This window comes from Phalaenopsis equestris, unplaced genomic scaffold (genome assembly GCF_001263595.1).
Source record: "Phalaenopsis equestris unplaced genomic scaffold, ASM126359v1 Scaffold000840, whole genome shotgun sequence".
Taxonomy (NCBI): Eukaryota; Viridiplantae; Streptophyta; class Magnoliopsida; order Asparagales; family Orchidaceae; genus Phalaenopsis; species Phalaenopsis equestris.
The window spans coordinates 5,344,441-5,366,726 of NW_018165280.1; the positions used below are offsets into that span (position 1 = coordinate 5,344,441).

A 22,286-nucleotide genomic window follows, 5' to 3' on the forward strand; every position below is an offset into this window, starting at 1 on the left:
CACTTGCATGGACACATACACATGTGCGTGCATTAAACTAAATGACATTTACATACATAACACTCAATTCTCATGTATTTACATACACATTTTCATGCATAGATTAAATGCTATAAATATGAAAAAAATTAAATTATGGACGTTAGATATGTAAATATATAGAAACTGTCCCAAAACCAAGAAAAACAGGGGAATATTTCTCCTGTGTTATTCATGTGTTATTGTATGTTATTCATGTGTTATTGTGTTCTGAGAATATTACTGGTGTTATAATAACACAATAACACATCAATAACACTTAATAACACACATAACACCTGATAACACGGGAGGAATATTCCCCCGTGTTACCGGGCCGAATTTTTTTTTTCTCACCTTCACGTGTGTGGCGTGATTTCATTGGACTTCGCACGTAACTCTACGTGCAGAATCCTGATATAATATTTTTTTTCCAAAACCAAACAAAACTGTTTATATGTACAGCACCATAATGTACATAATATCAAAACTGAGGAATATATCTTTCAATTAAAGTACACTGAATTGAAACCTGATTCATCTTAACACATGTAATAGTAAGCATGTGGCTTACATTGGTTTATTGGGAGTAAGCAAGCAGTTCACTCTGCCCTTTGAAGCCAACCCATCTATAAGCAGAAATAAAAATTATTCATCGAAGTTGGCAATTAAATAAATAAAGGGGCATTTACATACATACCACACATTCTCATGTATTTACATATCTAACACCTAATGTTCTACATTTACATTCATAGAACCCAAAATTTTAACATTCCATCAAGCATATCATTATCACTTACTTTTTAAAAGTGAAATAAACCTTTTCATGCATAGTTTTGTTATGAATGTAAATATGAAAGTTGCAGAAGTTAGATATGTAAAACATATAAGAACTATGTGGTAGATATGTAAATTCACTAAGAAATAAAAATAAGATTACCTTCCAAGCATACAATGCAAAGAAGGCAATGGTATCTGCTGACCAAACAACCGCGAAGGATTTCCAGAAAAAAGGGATGAGGACATTGAGTAATGGTATCAGAAGAAATAAGTAATTCAGAGCTTCCTTTTCGTTCTTGGAGCAGTCTCGTGCTCTTAGTGAAGGAATAGCTGCAGATAATCAAACAAAATAATTGGAATGCTAAGAAAAAACAATAAGGAATTGAATGAACTTGTGTATGATGGCTATAAACTGCAGCAGAATAATTCTATGAATTTTTTGACAAAGAATTCTTAGAGGGAGAGAGAGAGAGAGAGGGAGGGAGGGAGGGAGGGAGAGGGAGGGAGAGAAGGGACCTTGCTTGCAATTGCTTGAGTTAATCATCAATAATGTTTATAATATACAAACATAAACTTACTAACAAGAAGTATTTCATCATCTTAAGAAATGATAATAAGTAATGAAGGCCATGAATCAAAATAAGTCATGATGATTTTTTCATAAAAGTCAAATCGTTAATAACGAAACTCTCTAATGAAGAAACATGATTACATATTTCATACACAACCAAATCCTATTATGATAGGCAACGATTGGACAATTATGTTATGCATTCATTCCCTATTGTTGTGGAAAATGTTGAAGTGGAAATTATGTATGACAATTATGTAATCGATATAGTACCTGGCTTGACTAATCTCAATAGAGGATTCTATTGTCTAAATAAATAATAATGGAAAAAAAATCGGTATTTTCAATATTGTCAGTTATGATAAATATAAAGAGCGGTGATTTTAATGAACATATATTGTTTTGAATTATTTGTATACATATTAACTATAAAATCAATAACATAGAACCTAAAATATAACATACGTGGATGAATAATAAAGTCTCAAGCTTAAAATTTTAACATTAGATTATTTATTTTTTTGCACTTTATTGTATATTATTGGTGCAATTTTAAAAACTTTAAAAGTAACTGGATGTTTGAAGTCAGGGGGCGTCGGGGCGCCTATGCATGACGCGGTGGCGTCACGCCCTCGCAGACGCGATAGATGCTGCATGCCAACCATCTCAATCTAGGTGGTAAAAGGATCGAGCAGTCCTTCCTTGCGCAAGGTTCCCTCTATTCTTTACACTAAGACTATATATATTATTTGTTGTGTTTTAGATCAGTTTTTGACGTAATTTTATTCAGGAAAGTCGCGGACGTGCATTTCTCCCTTCGAGAGTTGTATACAAAACATTGAGTAATGCTTAAGTTGTATCTCCCTCCTGAGGTAATGATCGAACTACATTTTTTGCAGACGTTCGAAGGAGCATCAACAAGATTAGCATTGTATATCCGAAAGAGCCATGAGTTTAAGAAGCTATACTTAACATAGGGCAACTTCAGATAAGAAGATTTCAAACTTCTCAAATATATAGTCTACCTCCTGAGTTGCCCCTACTGAGGGAGGTCCAACTAGTCAAAGATGAGAAAATTGTGTTACTTTTGGAAGCTTATATGGAGTTAATCGAATATTAGATTCGGTTCAAAAGTGCACCCAACATCAGATGTCTTGACAACAAAGATGAACCACAACTTTGAAAATTGTCTTAGGATCTTGATGGGGACGAAAATTCTTCAAATAGGATCCAAGTCATATCAGTGAAGAAGAGGTCTCTCCTGAGTGGTTGCTAGTGAAAGTGGTGCAACCTACCATAGATTTCATCCAGTGTTGATTTCTCCTAACATATTAGTTTATAAACTACAATCTGCTGATTACTAGAAGTGCAAGAATAAGGTTTCAGACTTAAAAGCTTGAGAGTTACATAGCAGGAATCTATATTAATATGCAACTTAAACTCAGGATGTGCCAAAATTGGATGCATATGTGGAATGTCAGCACCTATAGAAATGACTTGTTATAATATTATGTCATTTCTAAAACATTCAGTGTGGCTGATATGACTACAATGAGGAAATAGGAGAATGAGGTCAAAGCTCCAACGAATGCGTCTTTATGCCACATGCCAACTAGCTCAGTCTAGGTAGTAGAAGGATCAAGCGGTCCTTCATTGTGCAGGTTCCCTCCTATTTGGAGCAGTCCTTCATTGTGCATGGTTCCCTCCCTCCCCTCAATGTTTTGATTACTGTCGAGTCATTTGTAACACTGTTGTCATTTGGAAAACAACACACTTGCCATTTTCTTGTTGTCCCCTAGTCGTTCCAGCACCGTACATCATTGATCCACCTGCCACCCCACTTGCTGCCCTCATTGTCCTAGCCCTCCGGTTCACTACCAACGTGATTTCAACCTCATTTCAGCCATCTATCTCTGCTCCCCAACCACCTAGTTGACCAACACCACCTAAAGATCGAGCCCTAGTGTGAGATTGTGTCGCGCTTGTTATTATTTCTCTTTCAAGTGTGTTTGATTGTAACCACTTATTTACTTTTGGTAATAATATTTGGTTTGCCAATTGTGGTTTAGGTTAACTCCGATGTCAACTCAATTATTAAGTTACATTAATGGTTGTTGAGTACCTGACTAGCTCTGTTTCTCACCACAAAGAAATTAGGGTATTTGGTTTTTAATAGAATTTGATTATGGAATCATTCATCTAATGTTAAATTGCAGGGGTGTCAAATTGCGTTCGTGGGCCCAAAATTGACCTGACACAAAGTTGTTTGACCCTAACCCGAATATTAGACGGGTTAGAACGTCAACCAGAACCAACCCTCCTTCAACCTACTGACCTGAACATGCCATAACACATTTAACATAAGACATAACCTCTATTCAATTCAAATTCGAGTCAATTTTATGTCAATCTCGGGTTAATCTCGAATTAACAGGTTGATTTCGAGTCAAATTTTAGTTACGATTTCTAACCCAAACCAAAAAATTAAACTAGGTAATATTCCTAACCCAATCCTGACCCAAAGAATATTTGTGTCAACCTGATCCATAAGCTTGTGAGTCGAATTTGCTCCTAGTAAATCACATAAGAGTTCAAATAGGGCTTAACTGTGCAAATATCCTATCTAGTGTCATCCCTAATAATAACAATACAAAGTCACCTTTTAACACTATGGACGAAGGCAAAACTATGGTATATTAAAGAACATCCTATAACCATCTTAAGGTAATGTGGAACAATATCAATAAAAGAGTACAACTCAACCTCATCAACCGGTGAGAAATTAGGTACTTTCAAACTTGGATGTTTTCACAAAGTATAACATTTAATATGAAGAATCATGAGATGGTTTAGACAATTGCAAGATTTAAAAAACGCAATCATAGAGCAAGCAACGATACAAGGGGTAGAAGACAACCTATACTTCCATATATAGAAGTTGAGGAGCAACAACAATGATTAGAGGCTTCTCCTACTTAACCTCAACATCAGACTCTAATACGAACTTGGAGCATTTATACACGCAGCATACAATTCTTATCTATTTACATATCTCACACCTAAGCTTTCATATTTACACACAACAATTAAATCACTAATACCACATAAAAAAACAGCACTACTATCCTTTTTTTAAAACTGTAATACACTTTTCATGCATAAATTTTTAAAGCATCAAAGTTCTATGTGTGTAAATATGAAATTTAGGCGTGAGATATGTAAATGCATAAAAATTGTGGCTACATAAGTAAATTTCCCTAAGATCTTTTGTTCAAGCTTGACGGCTAGATCAGACTAGGGAATTAGACTAGGCACAAGCTTTAAACTCAAGACCGGGCTTAGAAAGAGGGGACTGGTCATCATCATCCTAAACAAAGGTGGGCGGAGACAGCGAGACAGGTAAGCTAAAAGATTGGTAGAGCATTTGAGACTGGAGAGGATAAACGAATAAGTGAAGATGATTTCCATATTTCTTCAATTCCCCAATATAATTAGTTCATTTTATTCTATCATTGAATTAATCATCAGAAGTTCTAAATTGGTTGAAATATTTATTAATATATTAGATTTGATGAGATTTATATGGAGATTCATCAAGGTTACTCAGGCAGTCAGGCTAGTACAATAATGTGTTTGATGAGAAATATGACGTGATAGATGATAATATCAACGATGAGGGCCACAATAAATACAATGGAGGTATATGAAGAATATGACTTAATACTTCTTATCAGTTATCATACAATGCTCACCATAAAAAATCATTCTAGGAAACATGAGTATGTGTCAAAGTATGATTGTTTATTCCATCCTGGATATGATGATAATCACAATTATCATAATAGTAAAAATTGGAATGATTATGATTGATAATATGACCCAATAAAATGACTAAGTGGTAGGGATGAATTTTAGAATCGCAACATAAGGGCTTCAATCTGAGTCAAGAAGAGGAGGTATGTTTGAATAATGACAGAATTTTGAGAGAGTATTTGAGTAAGTCAATACATATTTTGAGAAAGAACTTGTGGAAACATTTTAAGAGAAAATAATGGGAGTTAGAAAGATAAAGTGAGGTGGGGTTGGGGGGGCAGGGGGGCGGGTGGGCAAGGACTAAATGTGTATGAGAGGGTGTTTAGTTGAATAATTAAGATGCTTAAATCTAGATTTTGAGATAGGATTTTTTGAACAAAATTAGTAAGGAATAAATGATGGGGGGAATATTTAGGTGAGAAAAATTGAGGAAGGATTTTAGTTAGAGTGAGTCGCATGCATGAATAACTAAAGTAAGAATTTAAGTGTTTTTGGTTTTTTATTATTCAAAAGGATGATTATCAAGCTAAAAAAAATGTTGACGGGATAAAAAACTCATGTATTAAATGTGGAAGGTGTGTGAAAAATAAGAGGATGGTTAGATTTATAAGAGAAAAAATGAGAAGAAATTAGTACTCACACGGCATACACAAAAAAAATATAATTCATTATTGATAGTACTTGATGCAAATTAAGCGTAACAAAATAAGTCAAAGGATTTTTTCTCGGCCAGAATTAATTCAATAAGTAGAGAAAAAGTTAGAGAGAGAGGAATCTATGAAAAGGAGGGAAATCGAGTTGAGAAGGAGGGAAAGCGTTGTGTTCGCAATTGTGTGTATTAATTATTAAGCACCTTATTATTTATAAGGAGAATTTCATCATCTTTGGAACACAATCAAAATAAATTATGCTTAGTCGTCATAAAAATCAAACCATTAATGAAAAAAAAACCTCTAAATAAAGTACATGTTGTTGGACTTAAATTTGTGTGTGAGCGACCACAATACCTCACTAACAAAGTTTTTAAAAAAAGAGAGAGAATACGATTGAGAATATATATATATATATATATATCTATATTGTCAGAAAATACAAGGTTTATGTGAATGATTTAATGTCTCAGGCTCATCCTCAAATATTCTGCTTATAGGCTTGAATCGAAGCACAACACCGCAAGAAGAACTATATTTAAGCAATACTAATAAAATTTCATAACAACACTTATCAAGTGCTTCTTGTGAAATCAAATTAGCTAGCTTATAGCTGTTTGATTATATAGAGAACTCATGATGAATTCTAGAAAATACTTTCATATGAAGTTATCACTGGCTTTACTAGCGCTTGTTGAGCTCTAATGTGTAGCTTGTAAACTTTGAGGGGTAGCCTTAGCGACCTAGATGAGTAGCCTTGGCGACATAAAAGACTTTTTCCAAACTTTGGGCTAGTATGATAAAATAAATAGCATCGGACAATTTGATCTTAACAATACGTTTATTAAGTCTCTAGCGAATTTCATTTATTGGTCCTTCTTACCTGGTTGACTAGCCTTGAAACCAACCCATGTTGTTCAACGAAACTGGATGAACTTGGCCTAGACGATATTAGGGTGGACAACTACTAATTATACATTTATGATATAATTAATCTTAATTCGATAGATGATAATATGTTCAAATAAGGTAGGTGATCATATGTTGGATAACTATGTCCCGCATCAAGTTCCAAACTAAAGCAGGGTTTGGAAAGGAATTGAAGTAGACAACTTAACCATTTAATAATTTGGAATGCAAGAATAACAACCAATGAATAATGCAGGGTAAAACTACACATTTAAACACCTCCCCAAACCTGGCTTTGAAGGTATGGTAACAACAAAATTAGTTATGGCCTTATTACCTCTCGGTTTAACATGATTTAGCATTGCATTTTGATATCATTTTACGACTTATGAATTATCCCATTCAATTGGAATACGGCTGGCTTATATCAAATTAAGTTCCCCTAAAGTATTACCCTTTATAGAAAAAACCTCAAAAGTGATTAAAAGGCTCTAGTACGTGTGAACATTAAACAAAAGTAAATGAAACTTACTGAACATCCAAATGGACCACATCCCCATCAGCCTCCATATATCAGGTTCATTTGATGGAAATATAAGATTGAAAGAAAGGGCGCCACCGATTAACATTGAAGCATAGCCTTGAACCTCAAAGATTGTGTAGAGCGCAGTTCCAGGTACTGCAGGATTCTTAGATGCAGTAGAAGCCCTTGGGGCAAAGGTAGCAGCAGTTTTCTGAACAACCTATCCTAGAGGAAATATTTTGAAGTTCAACAATCGCCATATTGATTTCATTATATTTAATAACTTAGAAAGTAGTTTCAAAGGAGTTTTAAGTAAAGGATATCAAACCAAGACGAGCAAGGATCATGAAGGATAAGCCATTTTCATCCGAGGGAATCATGTAGAATTATAAAGTATCGGCCAATGTTTTGACAGATGAAAATAAAATGCCATGAGTAGAGTTGATTGGTGCAAAGCCAAAATTCAAGTAACACTCAGTAATGTAAACTAAAAACCAGTAGTTCTTATTTAACCACAAACAGAAAAATAATGCAACAAAAATATGATCAAATTTTCCTAATTTAACCAAAATATATGCAAAAGTAACAGATCTAATCATAAGGATATTGAAATTAATCACTTCATTAATTTTGCATTTTATCTAGTTTTGTTTTTCACTTTGAAGAATATGTTAACTATTGCTTTTTACCATTACTCATGAGAATGGAAAGCATTTTGATCAAACAAAATTATCGGAAGGGGTGTGCATTATTTGGTTCGGTTCAATTTTAAAATCATGGTTTTTGGTTTTTAAAATTTCTATAATTGGTTTTTAGTTTTTGGTTCGGTTTTAATTTTCATTTAATAAAACAAATTGAAAATTCAATATTTTATTAAAAAAAAATATTATATTTTAACTTCTTGTCGAATAAACAAAAAAAATCAAAATTTTTACTATATTTAATGTTTGATTGAAATAGATAAAGGATTCATGAAATCAAATCAATATTATGTGGATAAACAATATAATTTATAATTTTTATTCTTAATCAAAATTTAATAAACAATTAAATTTCAGTTTTTTCATAACCAAACCATTTAAACTGAATCAAATTTCGGTTTGGTCAGTATGGTTTTATCAAAATTTAGATTGATTTGATTTTTTGAATTATGAATTTCGGTTGTAATCGGTTTTGATCAATCTTAAAGCCAATCCATCCGAACCGACCAAATGCTTAGCACTAATTGTTGGGATTTATTTTGCGTTCGATTGATAAAACTCAAAAATGTGATTATAAGTTAGAATTTAAACTAAAAGTGACCTGGCGTCCATTTGCATAAAGCAGCAAGCCCTTATAAAGTAAATAAAAAGTCAAAATATTCAATTTTTTTAACTTCCAAGCTTTATTATTTAAACACAGGGATACTCATATATTCCATATTGAGCATGTAAAATTGCATGTCATCCTTTCAATTTGAATGTAAGTTAAACCTACAAAATATTCTGTATTTCATGAAACATTAATCTTCTAAAGTCCATGAATTAGTTGAACTTTTAACAGCTATTATGTTTTGAAAAAAATTCCAAGCTTTATAAATCAAGCGATGATCCACAACCTAACCAAAATTCCAAGCTTTATAAAATATATAATTAAATGATTGTTGATTTGAGACAATTCAATATATGATTTTTTTTCCAATTCATAATGTACAAATTATATGATTTTCACATATATTTTACATAATTTTTTAAAAAATTCTTACAAATATTTTTAATTACTTTTTTTATAATAAAATTTATAATTGCTTGTTTACTGGAGAATTATATTCAAGCAATACAAAATTTAATATAAAATAAATAAACATAATTTTTTTCTTATTATAATTTCAAGTTTGATGATGAACTCTATCTAACAATTTTGCCAAATATTTTCATTCTTTTTTTAACAAATGTATAGCATGCGTGATATTCAGCATTCATTATGATCAACCATAGAAATATAAGGGGAATTAATCATTATAAATAAATATCCCTTCAATCTTATCTTTCTAAAAAAAATAAATAAATACAAGCATGCTAAAAATATACATTCATGCTATTTGCTAGCAATATTTATTCTTTGAGCTAAATGCTAATTATTTTGCTTGTTTAGTGAATTATATAATCATTCCTTTGTCAATGCTATAAAATATTATTTTCATCATTATATAATACAAATTTTTAAAATTTTTAAAATATTTCTTTCAATTTTATTGATTAAAAACTTACAATAATCTCACCATAATTAGATAAAAAAACATGCTTTTATGCATGGTGCGCCAAGAAACATCAACAGTTTAATAGATCTTCTAAAATAAAATTTTCCTATGAATATAGTTCAATAATAACTACCATGATAAATACTGCCCGAAAAAAAATAAATAGAATAGTAAAAAAATGAAGTAAACAATCTCTTTAATTATATCTATGAATTCTAAACCAAGTTTTGACATAACTGTGCAGTGTGCACAAAATCCACTAACCATTAAACAACGATATTGTCGGGTCCCAAGCCCCGAATGTGAAAAAAGGAGGATTGTGTTAAATAGACGATAATCAACATAAAATTTTGTCAAAAAATCATGACATGAATCATTTAAATTAATGTGTAAATGATAGGGCGTCCCCTGAAAGCAACGGGGCGTATAACACAAATGCAGTGAAAAGTCTAAAAAGGCTATTGCACTGGCGTCTAGGTTTAGTGTTAAATAAACCAAAGTTTCCACATTATAGACGAATACGGGCAAAAAAGTTAGTCCATGAAACTAATATTAGGATAGGATCATAGAATATAGGTACTCTCACAAGTAAATTAATGGAATTAGCAGATACTATGATTCATATGAAGATAAACATCTTATGCGTTCTATAAATTAAATGAATCAGAGAAAAATCTAAAAAGATTGATATTTTATATTTTAAACTTTGATATTCATAAATGATTCATACTAGAAAAGGTGTAGGTGTAATTATAGTTAAGACTTTGAAAGATAATTTTGTAAAAATTAATAGAATTTGAAATATAAATATTGTCTTAAAGATTATTGTTGATACTAAGATTATTAATGTTATAAGTGTTTATGTTCTTCAAGTATGTTTAAATATATGTTCAAAAGAAAATTTTGAAATGATCTAGAATAATTAATAAAAAAATATCTCTCCAATAAAGAATTTTTATTAGATGAATTTAAAATGGACATGTTAATAAAGTGATAAAAGATTTTTAAAATATTCATAATGACCGAAGTTTTAGAGTGTTAATGAAGAAGGTAGAGTCATATTGAATTTTGTTTTAGCTTATGATTTAATTATTTTTAATAATTTATTTAAGAAAAGTGAAGAGTATATTATCACGTATAAAAATGAATATAATAAAACACAAATTGATTATTTTCTAAAGATAAAAAAGAACATCAAGATTATAAAGATTGTAAGGTCATTATAAGTGAAAATTTAAGTATCCAACATTGATTAATGGTTTTAGATTTTAAAATGAAGAGTTGGAAGTGAAAAATAAAACAAAATTTTGTCATAGAATTAGATAGACGCACTTAAAAGACATAAAATTATTTTAATGAGTAAACTTTAAGATCTTAAAAATTAGAATATTGATGAAGAAACTAATGCAATGTGGGATAGACTATCAAACACTATTAAGCAAGTTGCAAAATATGTACTTGGAGAATCAAAAGGAAAAGCTTACGTAAATAAAAATAGTTGATGATGAAATAATACTATACAAGAAAAGATAAAATATAAGAAGTCTTGTTATAAAAAATTAATTTAAATGTAAAAAAAATTAGGAAAAATATAAGGTAGACAATAGAGAGTTTAAGAGAATAATTTGTGATGCGAAGAATTATGGTTTTATTAATTTTTATAAAAGATTGGATACTAAAGCGAGTAAAAGAAATATATAAACTGGTCAAACCAAAAAATAAGAAACATAAAAATTTAGTTCAGTTGTATTAAGGATGAAAAACAAAAAGTGATTTTTTTAGAAGATGATATTTAATATAAATAGGTGAATTATTGTGATAAACTTTTTAATGAATATTTTGAAAAGATAATCAATTTTAGTCATCTCAATATGGTTAATAATAATAATAAAATTTATTTTTACGGTCGCATTATTAAAACAGAAGTTGAGAAAACTTTAAAGAGAATAAATAATGGAAAATAAGTAGGACCTGATGATATCCTAATAAAAGTGGTATTTTGGAGATTTAAGAACTTCTTGGCTTATTAAACTTTTTAATATTATGTTAAAAAGTGAAAAAAAAATTTGAGTGAAGGAAGAATAATTTGGTCCTTATTTTTAAGAGAAATTGCACAAAGTGTGCAAATTATAGAGGAATTAGGCTAATGTGTCGTACACTAAAATTATTGGTGAGAATAATTAAACATAGGTTAAGACGTGATACAACGATTTTTCAAAATCATTTGGACCTATGTTAGGCAAGTCTACTATCGATGTTATACATTTATTGAGGTTTGATGAAAAAGTACAAAGAGCATAAGGAAGATCTCTATATGATTTTTGTTAGTTTAGAAAAAGCGTATGATTTTACACTGTCGTTATCGGGTCCCAGGCTCCAGATGCGAAAAAGTTGAGGGTTATGTTATGTAGTTGACGGTTAGCATAAAATTTTGTCGAAAAATCATGACATGAATCCTTTAAATCATTCTGTAAATGTTAGGAAGTCCCCTAGAAGCTACGTGTTGTATGATTTGTGCAATGTTAAATAAGAAAGGGTTCTTACAATATAGACTGATGCAGCAAAAAAAAGTCCATTAAATTAATATTAAAGTATGAACCTAAAATATGGGCGCTCTCACATGCACATTAATAGAATTAGTGGATATTATGAATCATCGGAAGATAAAATCTTATGCATTCGATAAACTAAATGGATTGGAGAAAAGGCTAGGGGGATTGATACCTTAGGTTTTAAATTTTGGTATTCGAGTAGGAATCATACTAGAAATGGTGTAGCTGTAATTATAGATAAGAATTTGAAATATAATAATATAAAAATTAATAGAATTGAAGATATAATTATAGCCCTAAATATCATTGTTAATACTAAGATTCTTAATGTTATAAGTGCTCATACTCCAGTAGATTTAGATATATATTCAAAAGAAAAAATTTGGAATAATTTAAAAGAATTAATACAAAGAATACCTCTCAAAGAAATAATATTTATTGAAGGAGATTTAAATGAACAAGTCAGTAGAGTTGTAAGAGATTTTAGAAAACATTAATGGTGGCTATGATTTTAGATTGACTAATGAAGAATATAGAGCCATATTAGATTTTGTTTAAACTTTAGCTTATGATTTTACTATTGTTAATATTATATTTAAAAAAAGAGATGAACATATTATCAATTATAATAATGGATCTAACAAAATATAAATTGATTATTTTCTTACGAAAAAAAATATCGTCGAGATTCAAAAGACTATCAGGTCATTCCAAGTGCAAATTTAAGTACTCAATATCTATTATTGGTTTTGAGTTTTAAGATGAATGGTTAAAAGATAAAATACAATAAAATATTGTCATAGAATTAGATATGGGCACTTAAAAAAATTATTTTTATAAGTAAACTTTAAGATCATAAGGTTTGGGATGTTAATGAAAAAACTAATGCAATGTGGGTTAAAGTAATAAGCAATATTAAACAAGTTATAAAAGATATACTTAGAGAATTAAAAGGAAAAACTTTGTGGAATAATGATATCCAAGATTAAATATCGTCGAGATTCTATTATAAAAATTAGTTTAAATATAAAAACTTAGAGAATTAGGAAGCATATAAAGTGACTCATATGAAGCCTAAGAAAACAATTTGTGATGTTATGAATCCGACTTTCAGTGATCCTTATAATATATTAAATACTAAAAGGGGTGAAATATATCTAGCCAAAGAACGAGATGAGAAAAGTAAAGATTTAGTTCACGTAAAATATATTAAACATGAAAATCAAAAAAAAAATTCTTAGAAGATGTTATTCAACATAAGCGGGTGAAATATTTAATAAATTTATGATAGACTTTAATGATCTTAATATAATTAATAATAATAAAGCTTTATTTTTGTCATCACAGTAGTAAAATGGAAGTTGAGGAGTTTTTAACAAAATGAATGGTGGAAAATCATTAAGAGTTTCTATTTAAATTGTTTACAATTTCTCTCTCCTGATTTACCTCTCTTGTTAATTGTACATATTCTTTCTTTATAGCAGAATATATTTAGATTAGGAATATGTATTAGGTTACCTAAAATAGATTGTACAGATTATTATTTATTAGAATAAAAGTAAAGGAAAAAGGCATTCAACCAATTTTCTCAAAAGTTGTTAGTTGGGATTTGAAGACTTGTGCTATAGTTTTGTTCAATTCAGCTTGCATTTCATTTTATGAGTGTCTGAATGCAGTTTTCTTGGAAGGCCCATTGAGTTGCGATTCTACTTAATATGCAAAATTAATTGCCTATGATAGAGACTAAATAGAATATTGCTCAAGCTTGTCTTGAATTGCTTCTACAAGCCCTCCGATGTATTGTTAGATTCATTTAGGTTATTTCTTGCTCCCGGCCTGTGAAATTCTGATGTAATCAATTCCCTTGCATGCAATGTTGGTATTGCAAATATAACATTGATTCTTAATCAGTTACAAATATAGCATTCGGTGTTAAGAGTTGTGTCATCCGTACCTAACTAGGAACAAGTGTTTTTCCTTCCTTTCAACATGATTGGACCAGTTACATACTTCACTTGTTTCTCCAGTGGAATTTTCATATACTTGAAGGTTTCAATAGTGTTGCCAATCAAGTTAATCTTCTATATGTAAATGCTCATTACAATTTTTTCATGGTTGGAAAACTACCTTGATAAGATACAAGACATAGGGACTCCCTTGTTAGGATTTGAATCTATCATAAGTTTGGTCGATGATGTTCATATGCTCCATCATATTCTAAGGTTTCTTGTTGTCCCAGTGAATTGTGTCAATGGGAACGCCAAAGTTCAGATTCACTGCAGGGGCTTTGTGGCTAGCTGGTATGGTTGTCATTTGTCAGGCCTTGGGTTTAGTAGTAATGTTGCCCGCCTTAAAAGGATTGAAATTCATTTCGCATCTGAATGGTGAACCAAAAAAACTGAGCAGTGAGCTCATCCAGGGAATGCATAAGACTAGACTGAGTTGCCCAAAGGGCCTTCAAGCTAAGATCATAGTCAGTAACTTCTCGCTCATAATCGTCAACCATTACTCTCCTATCTAGCATTGATGCCAGCTGCGTAATAGCCAAGAAAATGAAAATAACAAGGGAGGAAGAAGAAGCAATAGAATTAAGTAATAGCAATGCAGGTTGGGTACATGGGTGTACCTACATAGTACTCAGGGGAGATGGCAATTGCACCCCCTGAAATCTAAAAATTTATTAATAAAAGGTGGCAATTTAATTGTTTGCCCCTCCTCAATTATATTGCTTTGCCCCAATTTATCGTACTGGAGTTTAAAATTGAAGACTTAATTTATTTTATAAATTGATAGCTCATTTAATTTTAAGTTTATTAACGACCTTTTTGCACTAATTAGTTTTTTATAAATGTTAAAGTTAGTGATGTAGATTCTGAAATTAAAGTCATTGTTTAAAAATATTTTAATATTTCTTTAAACTACTATAAAAAACTCATGAAGTGCATACAAAGAAGTTCTTGGAATAATTGAATTCTGACATTTTCTAATTTAAACAGCAAAATTTTTCATTAACAAAAAATGTGGGACTAAATTCCACTTGCTGCTTCAGCTTTTACCGTTGGAATGTGTTATTATTGGGAAATATATATACATACCACTCAATTCCTATGTTCTAACACCTAACCTTTAAATTTTACATACATAACACCTTTCCTATGCTTAAAAAGATGTATTTCACCTTTTGAATATTAAAATAATAATATCACAAAAATTAAAATAAGATATGAAAATTTTGGGTGGAATAAATGTAAAATGTGAAGTTTATATGTTACATGTTTATATACATAAGAAGTGGGTGGTATAGATGTAAATGCCCCCCTATATTTTAAAAAAAAACTTAAGCAAATCAAAATAGAAAATAAAAAAATGAGATAAAATTATAATACTTTGGAGGTGCAAATTTATTTATTAATTATTCTGCATATATTTATTTATTAGACATTTTAATAAATATTTTGAATTTAGTTCGAGTTTCACATGAAAGTTGCACTTTCATAAAATTATATTTAATGTGAAAACTTATACTAAAAAGTAAAATTATTTTTTAAAATTATAAAATAATTCAAAATATATTGAACTGTTTGTAATCTTATTTAATTTATCAATGATAATGAAATATAAGTCTTAATTTAAATTATGTGATATTTTTTTAATTTATTTATTTTTATAATAAATTTGCCCCACCTAAAAAAAGAGTTTGGTTCCGCCCCTGATTGGGTATATTCACTATATCCATACTATAGAAAAATAAAACTATATATATCACTATGTGTCTCCAAGTTTCAATGGAAAATAGAGAGCACCTGTGGTAAACAACCTTCCTAAAATTGGGAGAATATTCTCTCATAGAAAGTGTACTCTAGAAAATAAGATAGCAACAAAAGATATTCGTATTAGAGATGGAATAAATAACATATGGCATGGTGCATAACTATATCAGACATAAGGCATGTGCATGGTTACATTATTTAGCTCAGGTGGCACAGCCCTTGGCCATCCCATAAGATGCTTGATAAAGAGTTTTAAAGAAGATAGTTCATATGGAGTCCACTGCTTATAGTTTAATTACTTTTCTTTAATCTTTAATTCCTCTGTTTTAGCCTTAAGGTTTTATATAAATACCTTTATGACTGTATCGGTTTAGCATTCAAGAAGATATTTCATTCTCCCCTTTTCCTATGCTTCATCTCTCCCGCAACTCTTCTCTCTCACTCTTCTTTCATGGTATTGAATTATAATAAAGCCTCGCATCTATGGATGACTCCGACACCTCCAATATCCTAGAAAGGTTGGTAAACCTGAGAATCTTCGAAGCCCCATCCCTCTCTCCCTTAAATTTCTCATGTCAAAGGTGAAATCGATGATCATGAATGCCCTATCAGCAGACAACTATCAAATCTGGAGGTCCCAAATGATCAAGATTACCAAAGCTAATGGATTCTTGGGTTTTCTTAATGGCACCATTTCACTTCCACCTCCCATGGTTACCAATGAATCAGGTATATCATCAGTAAATCTCGTATGTACTAGCTGGATGCTTATAGATCAGAACTTAGCAGCAGCACTATATTCCACCATTTCTGCATCTATTCTGCCCTACGTTTTGAATTTGGAAAGTTGCCATGAAATCTGAACTGCTTTGGAGAAGCGCATGCAAGCCATTAATAGATCTCACGTCATACAATTAAAGAATGAACTAAATAATGAGTCGATGCAAAATCTCCATATGTCACAACTTCTGACGCAAATCAAGGGAATTGATGATAACATATCTGTTGCAGGTTCTAAGGTAGATACTGAAAATGTTATCCTCTATATCTTGAAAGGTTTTCCTGCATCTTATCTAGATTTCAAGACAGTCATAAAAACAAAATCAACTCCCAAAAGACTTGAAGAATTATATGCTCTCTTAATCAGTAAAGAAATAAATATTTCAACTAATGCATGCCAGCAAATCTTGATCCTGATCCGCAGATGGCATTATATTCATACATAGGTAAGAGCAAATACTACAAGGGCAAAAGGTAACAACAAAAATACTAAATCAAAACGAACTACATATTTTCCAAATAATCAACATAAAGCTCAAGGATCGGTCTCCTGTCAGATATGTAACAAAACAGGATATATTGCCTCTAATTTTTGGCACCGATTGAATCTTAACTATCAACCTAAGAACACCTTTACCTCTAAACTAACAAATTCTCATGCTGCTTATATTACTTCCTCTACTCTGTCCAACCACTCGGATTGGTATCTTGATACTGGAGCAACATCACACTTAACGGCTGATTACCATCAGGTACGTCAACCAGAATTATACCAAGGAACTGAGATTGTGTTGGTTGGCAACGAACACACTCCACCCATCAAACACTCTGGAACCAACATCCTACCAACTCCAAATCGTAAGCTATTTCTCTCCAAGTTGCTCCGAACTCCCCAAATATCTCATAATTTGATATCAATCTCTCAGTTTACACTTGATAATAATTGTATGATCATTTTTTATCTAATGACTATCAAATAAAAGATCGTACGACTCAACAGCTTCTTCAAGGTCCTAAGGTAATGGACAATATCACATTCAAAATAATTCTCAAGCTCTTGTATCAGTGACCACTTCCTTAAACCAGTGGCATCAGAGAACTGGACATGCGCATCAACAAATAGTTCAGCTCAACAACCACATTTCAAATTTCTAATAATTTTCCCTTTTGCACTTCATGTGTTACTGCTAAATATCGAAGTAGTTCATTCAATAATTCTACCAGCACACAATGCAATCCTTTATCTTTAATTCATACTGATGCATGGGGACCTTTTCTCAGAATTTTTGCACAAGGTTACAAATATTATGTCCTCTTCATCAATGATTTTACAAGGTATATTTGGCTTTATCCTATGATTAACAAATCTGAAGTCATTAATAATTTTATCAAGTTCAAACAAGAAGTTGAGCTCCAGTTCAATCAAACAATAAAGGTTCTAAGGACAGACAATGGTGAAGAATACACTAGCCATCAACTTAAAAGTTTACTCAATACGTATCACATTATTCAACAATTGAGATGCCCTTATACTCCACCGCAAAATGGAGTTGCTAAACGAAAGCATCGACATATATTGGAAACCACTCGGGCCTTAATGGCAAATTCAAATGTTCCTCCTTCTCTTTGGCTCGAAACGATGCTTACAGCCATATATTTGATCAACCACTTACCATCCAAAGTATCTGAACACCTATCACCTTATTAGCTTCTCTATGGAACCACTTACCATCCAAAGTATCCGAACACCTATCACCTTATTAGCTTCTCTATGGAACTGCACCCAACTATGATCATTTAAAATCATATGGATGTCGATGCTTTCCTTGGTTATCATTCATCCATAGAACCAAACTTAAGCCAAGATCCTTATCATGTGTGTTTCTAGGATATTCATCCAACTCCAAAGGTTATAAATGCTTCGATCCTACTACTAGTAAGATGATCATATCCCGACATGATACTTTCAACGAATTCATATTTCCTTGTAGATGTTTGAATCATCTAGTGGCAGTCATCAAGGCACACACTGGTTCACTTACCCTTATACCTACCTCCACTATACATACAAGCATAAGTAATTCAACTCTTATTCATTCCTCTAACACTACAACCCAAATAGACCTCCCACATTTACCTCAGACTGAAAATCCCTTATCTTTCAGTTCTTCTCCAGAAGACATCACCAATTGTAATTGTCTACCTATCAAACCTCCTCCACCGAAACATAAAATGGTCACTCGTTCTGAAACAGGATCTCTAACCAAGAAGACCATACTTGACCTATTACATGTTCAATCTCCATGCGAAGAACTAGCAACTTACAAGTAAGCAACTAAATATAATCATTGGCAGCACGCTATGGAGGAAGAATTTCATGCCTTGCAAAAACAAAACACTTAGAAGATTGTACCTCTTGTCGATCAACCCGTAGTTAGAAGCAAGTGGATATACAAAATCAAATGTAATGCAGATGAATCCGTTGCCAGATAAAAAGCTCAAGTAGTGGCATTGGGATATCAACAAGAGTATAAAGTTAACTATACAGATACTTTTAGTCCCATGGCAAAAATTCCAACCATACGTCTATTACATATCATCACTCTTCATTATAAGTGGAAAGTCTTCCAAATGGATTTATCTAATGTGTTTTTACATAGCCGTATTGAAGAAACTATTTATATGCATCAACCCCCTAATTACAAAGATCCCACATATTCATCTTATGTATGTCTATTACAGAAATCTATTTATAGCCTCAAACAGGCTCCAAGACACTGGAATCATACTTTCACAACTCATCCACTCGAATTTGGTTCAAAACTGGTATATATAATCCACCCCTTTACATCTATAACCATAATTCTCATATATTTTGTTTTCTACTTTATGTAGACGATATACTTTTAACTGAAAATAACATTGATATGATGCAGCAACTTCAACAAGAATTACAACATAACTTTTTCATTAAATTTTTTTATTCGGTATCTACTTTCCTTGGATTCAACATTACACATACCACGTATGGTTATCACCTCAATCAAACTAGCTCTGTCAAAGGAATACTAGGCAGGACTAGATTGAAAGTGTGTAAATATGTACCTAAACCACAAACTATTTCTACCAAGTCTCCAACCAACCCCACAAAACTCTTTCCTAATCCATCCCTATATAAGCATCTTGTTGGGTTACTACAGTACCTTGCCTTGAGTAGATCAGACATTATGCTTGTTATTAATTCACTCTCTCAGAATGTTCAGAATGTTCAGAATGTTCAGAAACTGCTTCAGTCACATTACCAAAATCTTAAGCGTCTCTTAAGATATCTTCAAAGTACATCTGACTCGGGTATACCCTACAAAGCTGGCTCTCTTACTCTTCACACATATGTTGATACAAGTTAGGCTAGTGCTGTGTGTGATAGAAGATCTATTATTGGGTATTGCATCTTCATAGATCCTAACATTCTCTCTTGGAATGTGAAAAATCAACCAACTGACACTAGATCCTCAGCAAAAGCTAAATACCGAGCTATATCTTTAGTTGTGACATATGTTATTAGGCTGAGAAGACTTCTATAGAATTTTCATGTTCCACGCCCCGAACCTACACCAATTCACCATGACAACATGTCAAGCATGGAAATAGCCAAGAAGCCTGTCTTCCATGCAAGAAACAAACATATTAAAATAGACTTTCATTTCATTAGGGATCATATCAAGTCTAATGAAATTACACTACAGTACCTAACATTGGAAGAGCAAACAGTGGATATACTTACTAAAGCACTCCCAACTCCAAGGTTTTACAAACTCAGGAACAAACTAACAATATCTCTTTCAGATATTATTAGTTTGTGGGGGACTGATAAAGAGTCTGAATGAAGCTAGTTCATATGGGGTCCACAGCTTATAGTTTAATTATTTTTCTTTAGTCTTTAATTCCTCTGTTTTAGTCTTAATAGTTTTATATAAACACTTGTATGGTAGTATCGATTTAGTATTCAAAAAGATATTTCATTTTCCCCTTTTCCTGTGCTTCGTCTCTCCTGCAACTCTTCTCTCTCTCTCTCTTCTTTCAATGCCAAGATTACAATTCCCTTAAAATATTAAAGCACGTCGATAAATTTCTCTAAGGCTTTATGAAGGAAGGTGAATAACCATCTATAACATGGCTATAAGTTCAACAAAAATAATTGCACATAATATACTTACGTTTCATTTCATAAGTTATATACTGCTGACTAGTATGAAAAAAATTCTCAACTAATTCTAAGAGATGAAAGAAATGGATTCAAAAGTGCGTTCCTATGGCCATGAAGCCACAAACGAGTTCAGCTCATAGTATAACATCTTGCATCGTCTATTTCCTTCATAAGCTACTATAAAGGCCTTAATCCCTACTATAGCACTAAGCATGAATCAATTGAGTAGTGTTTGTACAGCAAACCCTAAATAGTTAGAATAAAATAGATGATATGATTGTCCTTAGCCAAAAAATAAATAATAATAAATACTTGAAAGGCATCGGCAAAGGCTACACCATAAAAATTCAATCCCTCGTAAAACATGACATCCTTTTCAACAGTGGAAGGGGGGTTATTAGAAATAATCACCTTCTTAATATCCTTCTCGATTACTGGAGCCGAAGAAGCTAGAAGAGAGGGAACGCGCGATGCAGCCTCCGACGAAGATTGGCTCCTTTCTCCATGAGCGCTGCCTTCTAAGATGCTTTCACCGGCGTCGGGAGCGCCCATTCCATCGGAAGTCTCGGCACAAATACTTCTCCGACGATGAAGGCTGCCATGGCGGAAAAAGGCAGCCCCACGGGTATAGAAAACCGGGGGTGCACTCGAAATCTGACCACAGGAGATGGAGCCGAAGAACGGATGAGGCATATGAATGGCTGGCAGGAGGACTGGGTAGGAGGGACGCGACGAGAGCTCGGGCGAGGGAAATATGTCCATCAAATAAAAATCAAAAGGATTCTATTTTAATGCGTGACCAGACGTGCAAAAGAATCCATTTTTGTCATGTGACCAAACACGAATCAGCTCAAAATTACTTTTGTCAGCCTCTTCAATCCTTATTTTCTTTATTATTGGTTAGGGTTTCGCATTGCTTGACTTCGGTAGCTGAGGAATTGTTCGTTTGAAATACTTCAGACTTTTGTTTGCTCATCTAGAACGCTCGAAATCCTGCTTTATTGCCGGTAAGTTTTGATGTCTAGGTTTTTTTTTTCCAAACAAGCTCTTACACGAGGATTTAGGGTTTTTGGGTGCGAACTCATGTAATTTTCTTTATATTTTGAATCAAGCTCATACACAAAAATGAAAGAACAAAGGAAATCAAAGAGTTTGAGAGTCGTCATAAGTCATCCATGTTACATGTCAGCTCTATCTCCTTATTAAAACCAAAATACAACCACTTCAATAAAAGTTTCAACAACACTACAATAATACAAGAGTAATATCACATAATAATCATAAAAACATCATATCTACACCACAACAAAATGTTGGCCGAGTTACATCAGCAATAATATGTCAATAACACCAGCTTAAAAATATGATTTTAGCTCAAAATGAAGCAAAATTGCAACAATAATATGCCAATAATAACTGGAGCAATACTATGCTAATAACTTCGCGGTACCACTTCGATAACACCGAAATA

General features: G+C 32.0%; 1 protein-coding gene across 1 annotated transcript; it reads right to left on the reverse strand.

The window, feature by feature from the left end:
• Positions 1 to 438: 438 nt before the first annotated feature.
• On the reverse strand, positions 439 to 21,800 carry LOC110031673. The gene is made up of 4 exons (XM_020735004.1): positions 21,227 to 21,800; positions 7,277 to 7,487; positions 962 to 1,131; positions 439 to 647 (listed from the first exon to the last, which is right to left on the reverse strand). Exons 1-4 carry the CDS (start codon positions 21,575 to 21,577, stop codon positions 621 to 623), a joined length of 759 nt encoding a protein of 252 aa, XP_020590663.1. The 5' UTR covers positions 21,578 to 21,800; the 3' UTR covers positions 439 to 620.
• Positions 21,801 to 22,286: the final 486 nt, after the last annotated feature.

Coding starts and splice junctions, on each gene's coding strand:
- LOC110031673 (XM_020735004.1), bottom strand. CDS start 21,577: ATGGACATATTTCCCTCGCCCGAGCTCTCGTCGCGTCCCTCCTACCCA. Junction 7,488..21,226: donor TCGAGAAGGATATTAAGAAG/GTGATTATTTCT, acceptor CCTCTAGGATAG/GTTGTTCAGAAAACTGCTGC. Junction 648..961: donor TTGCATTGTATGCTTGGAAG/GTAATCTTATTT, acceptor TTCTGCTTATAG/ATGGGTTGGCTTCAAAGGGC.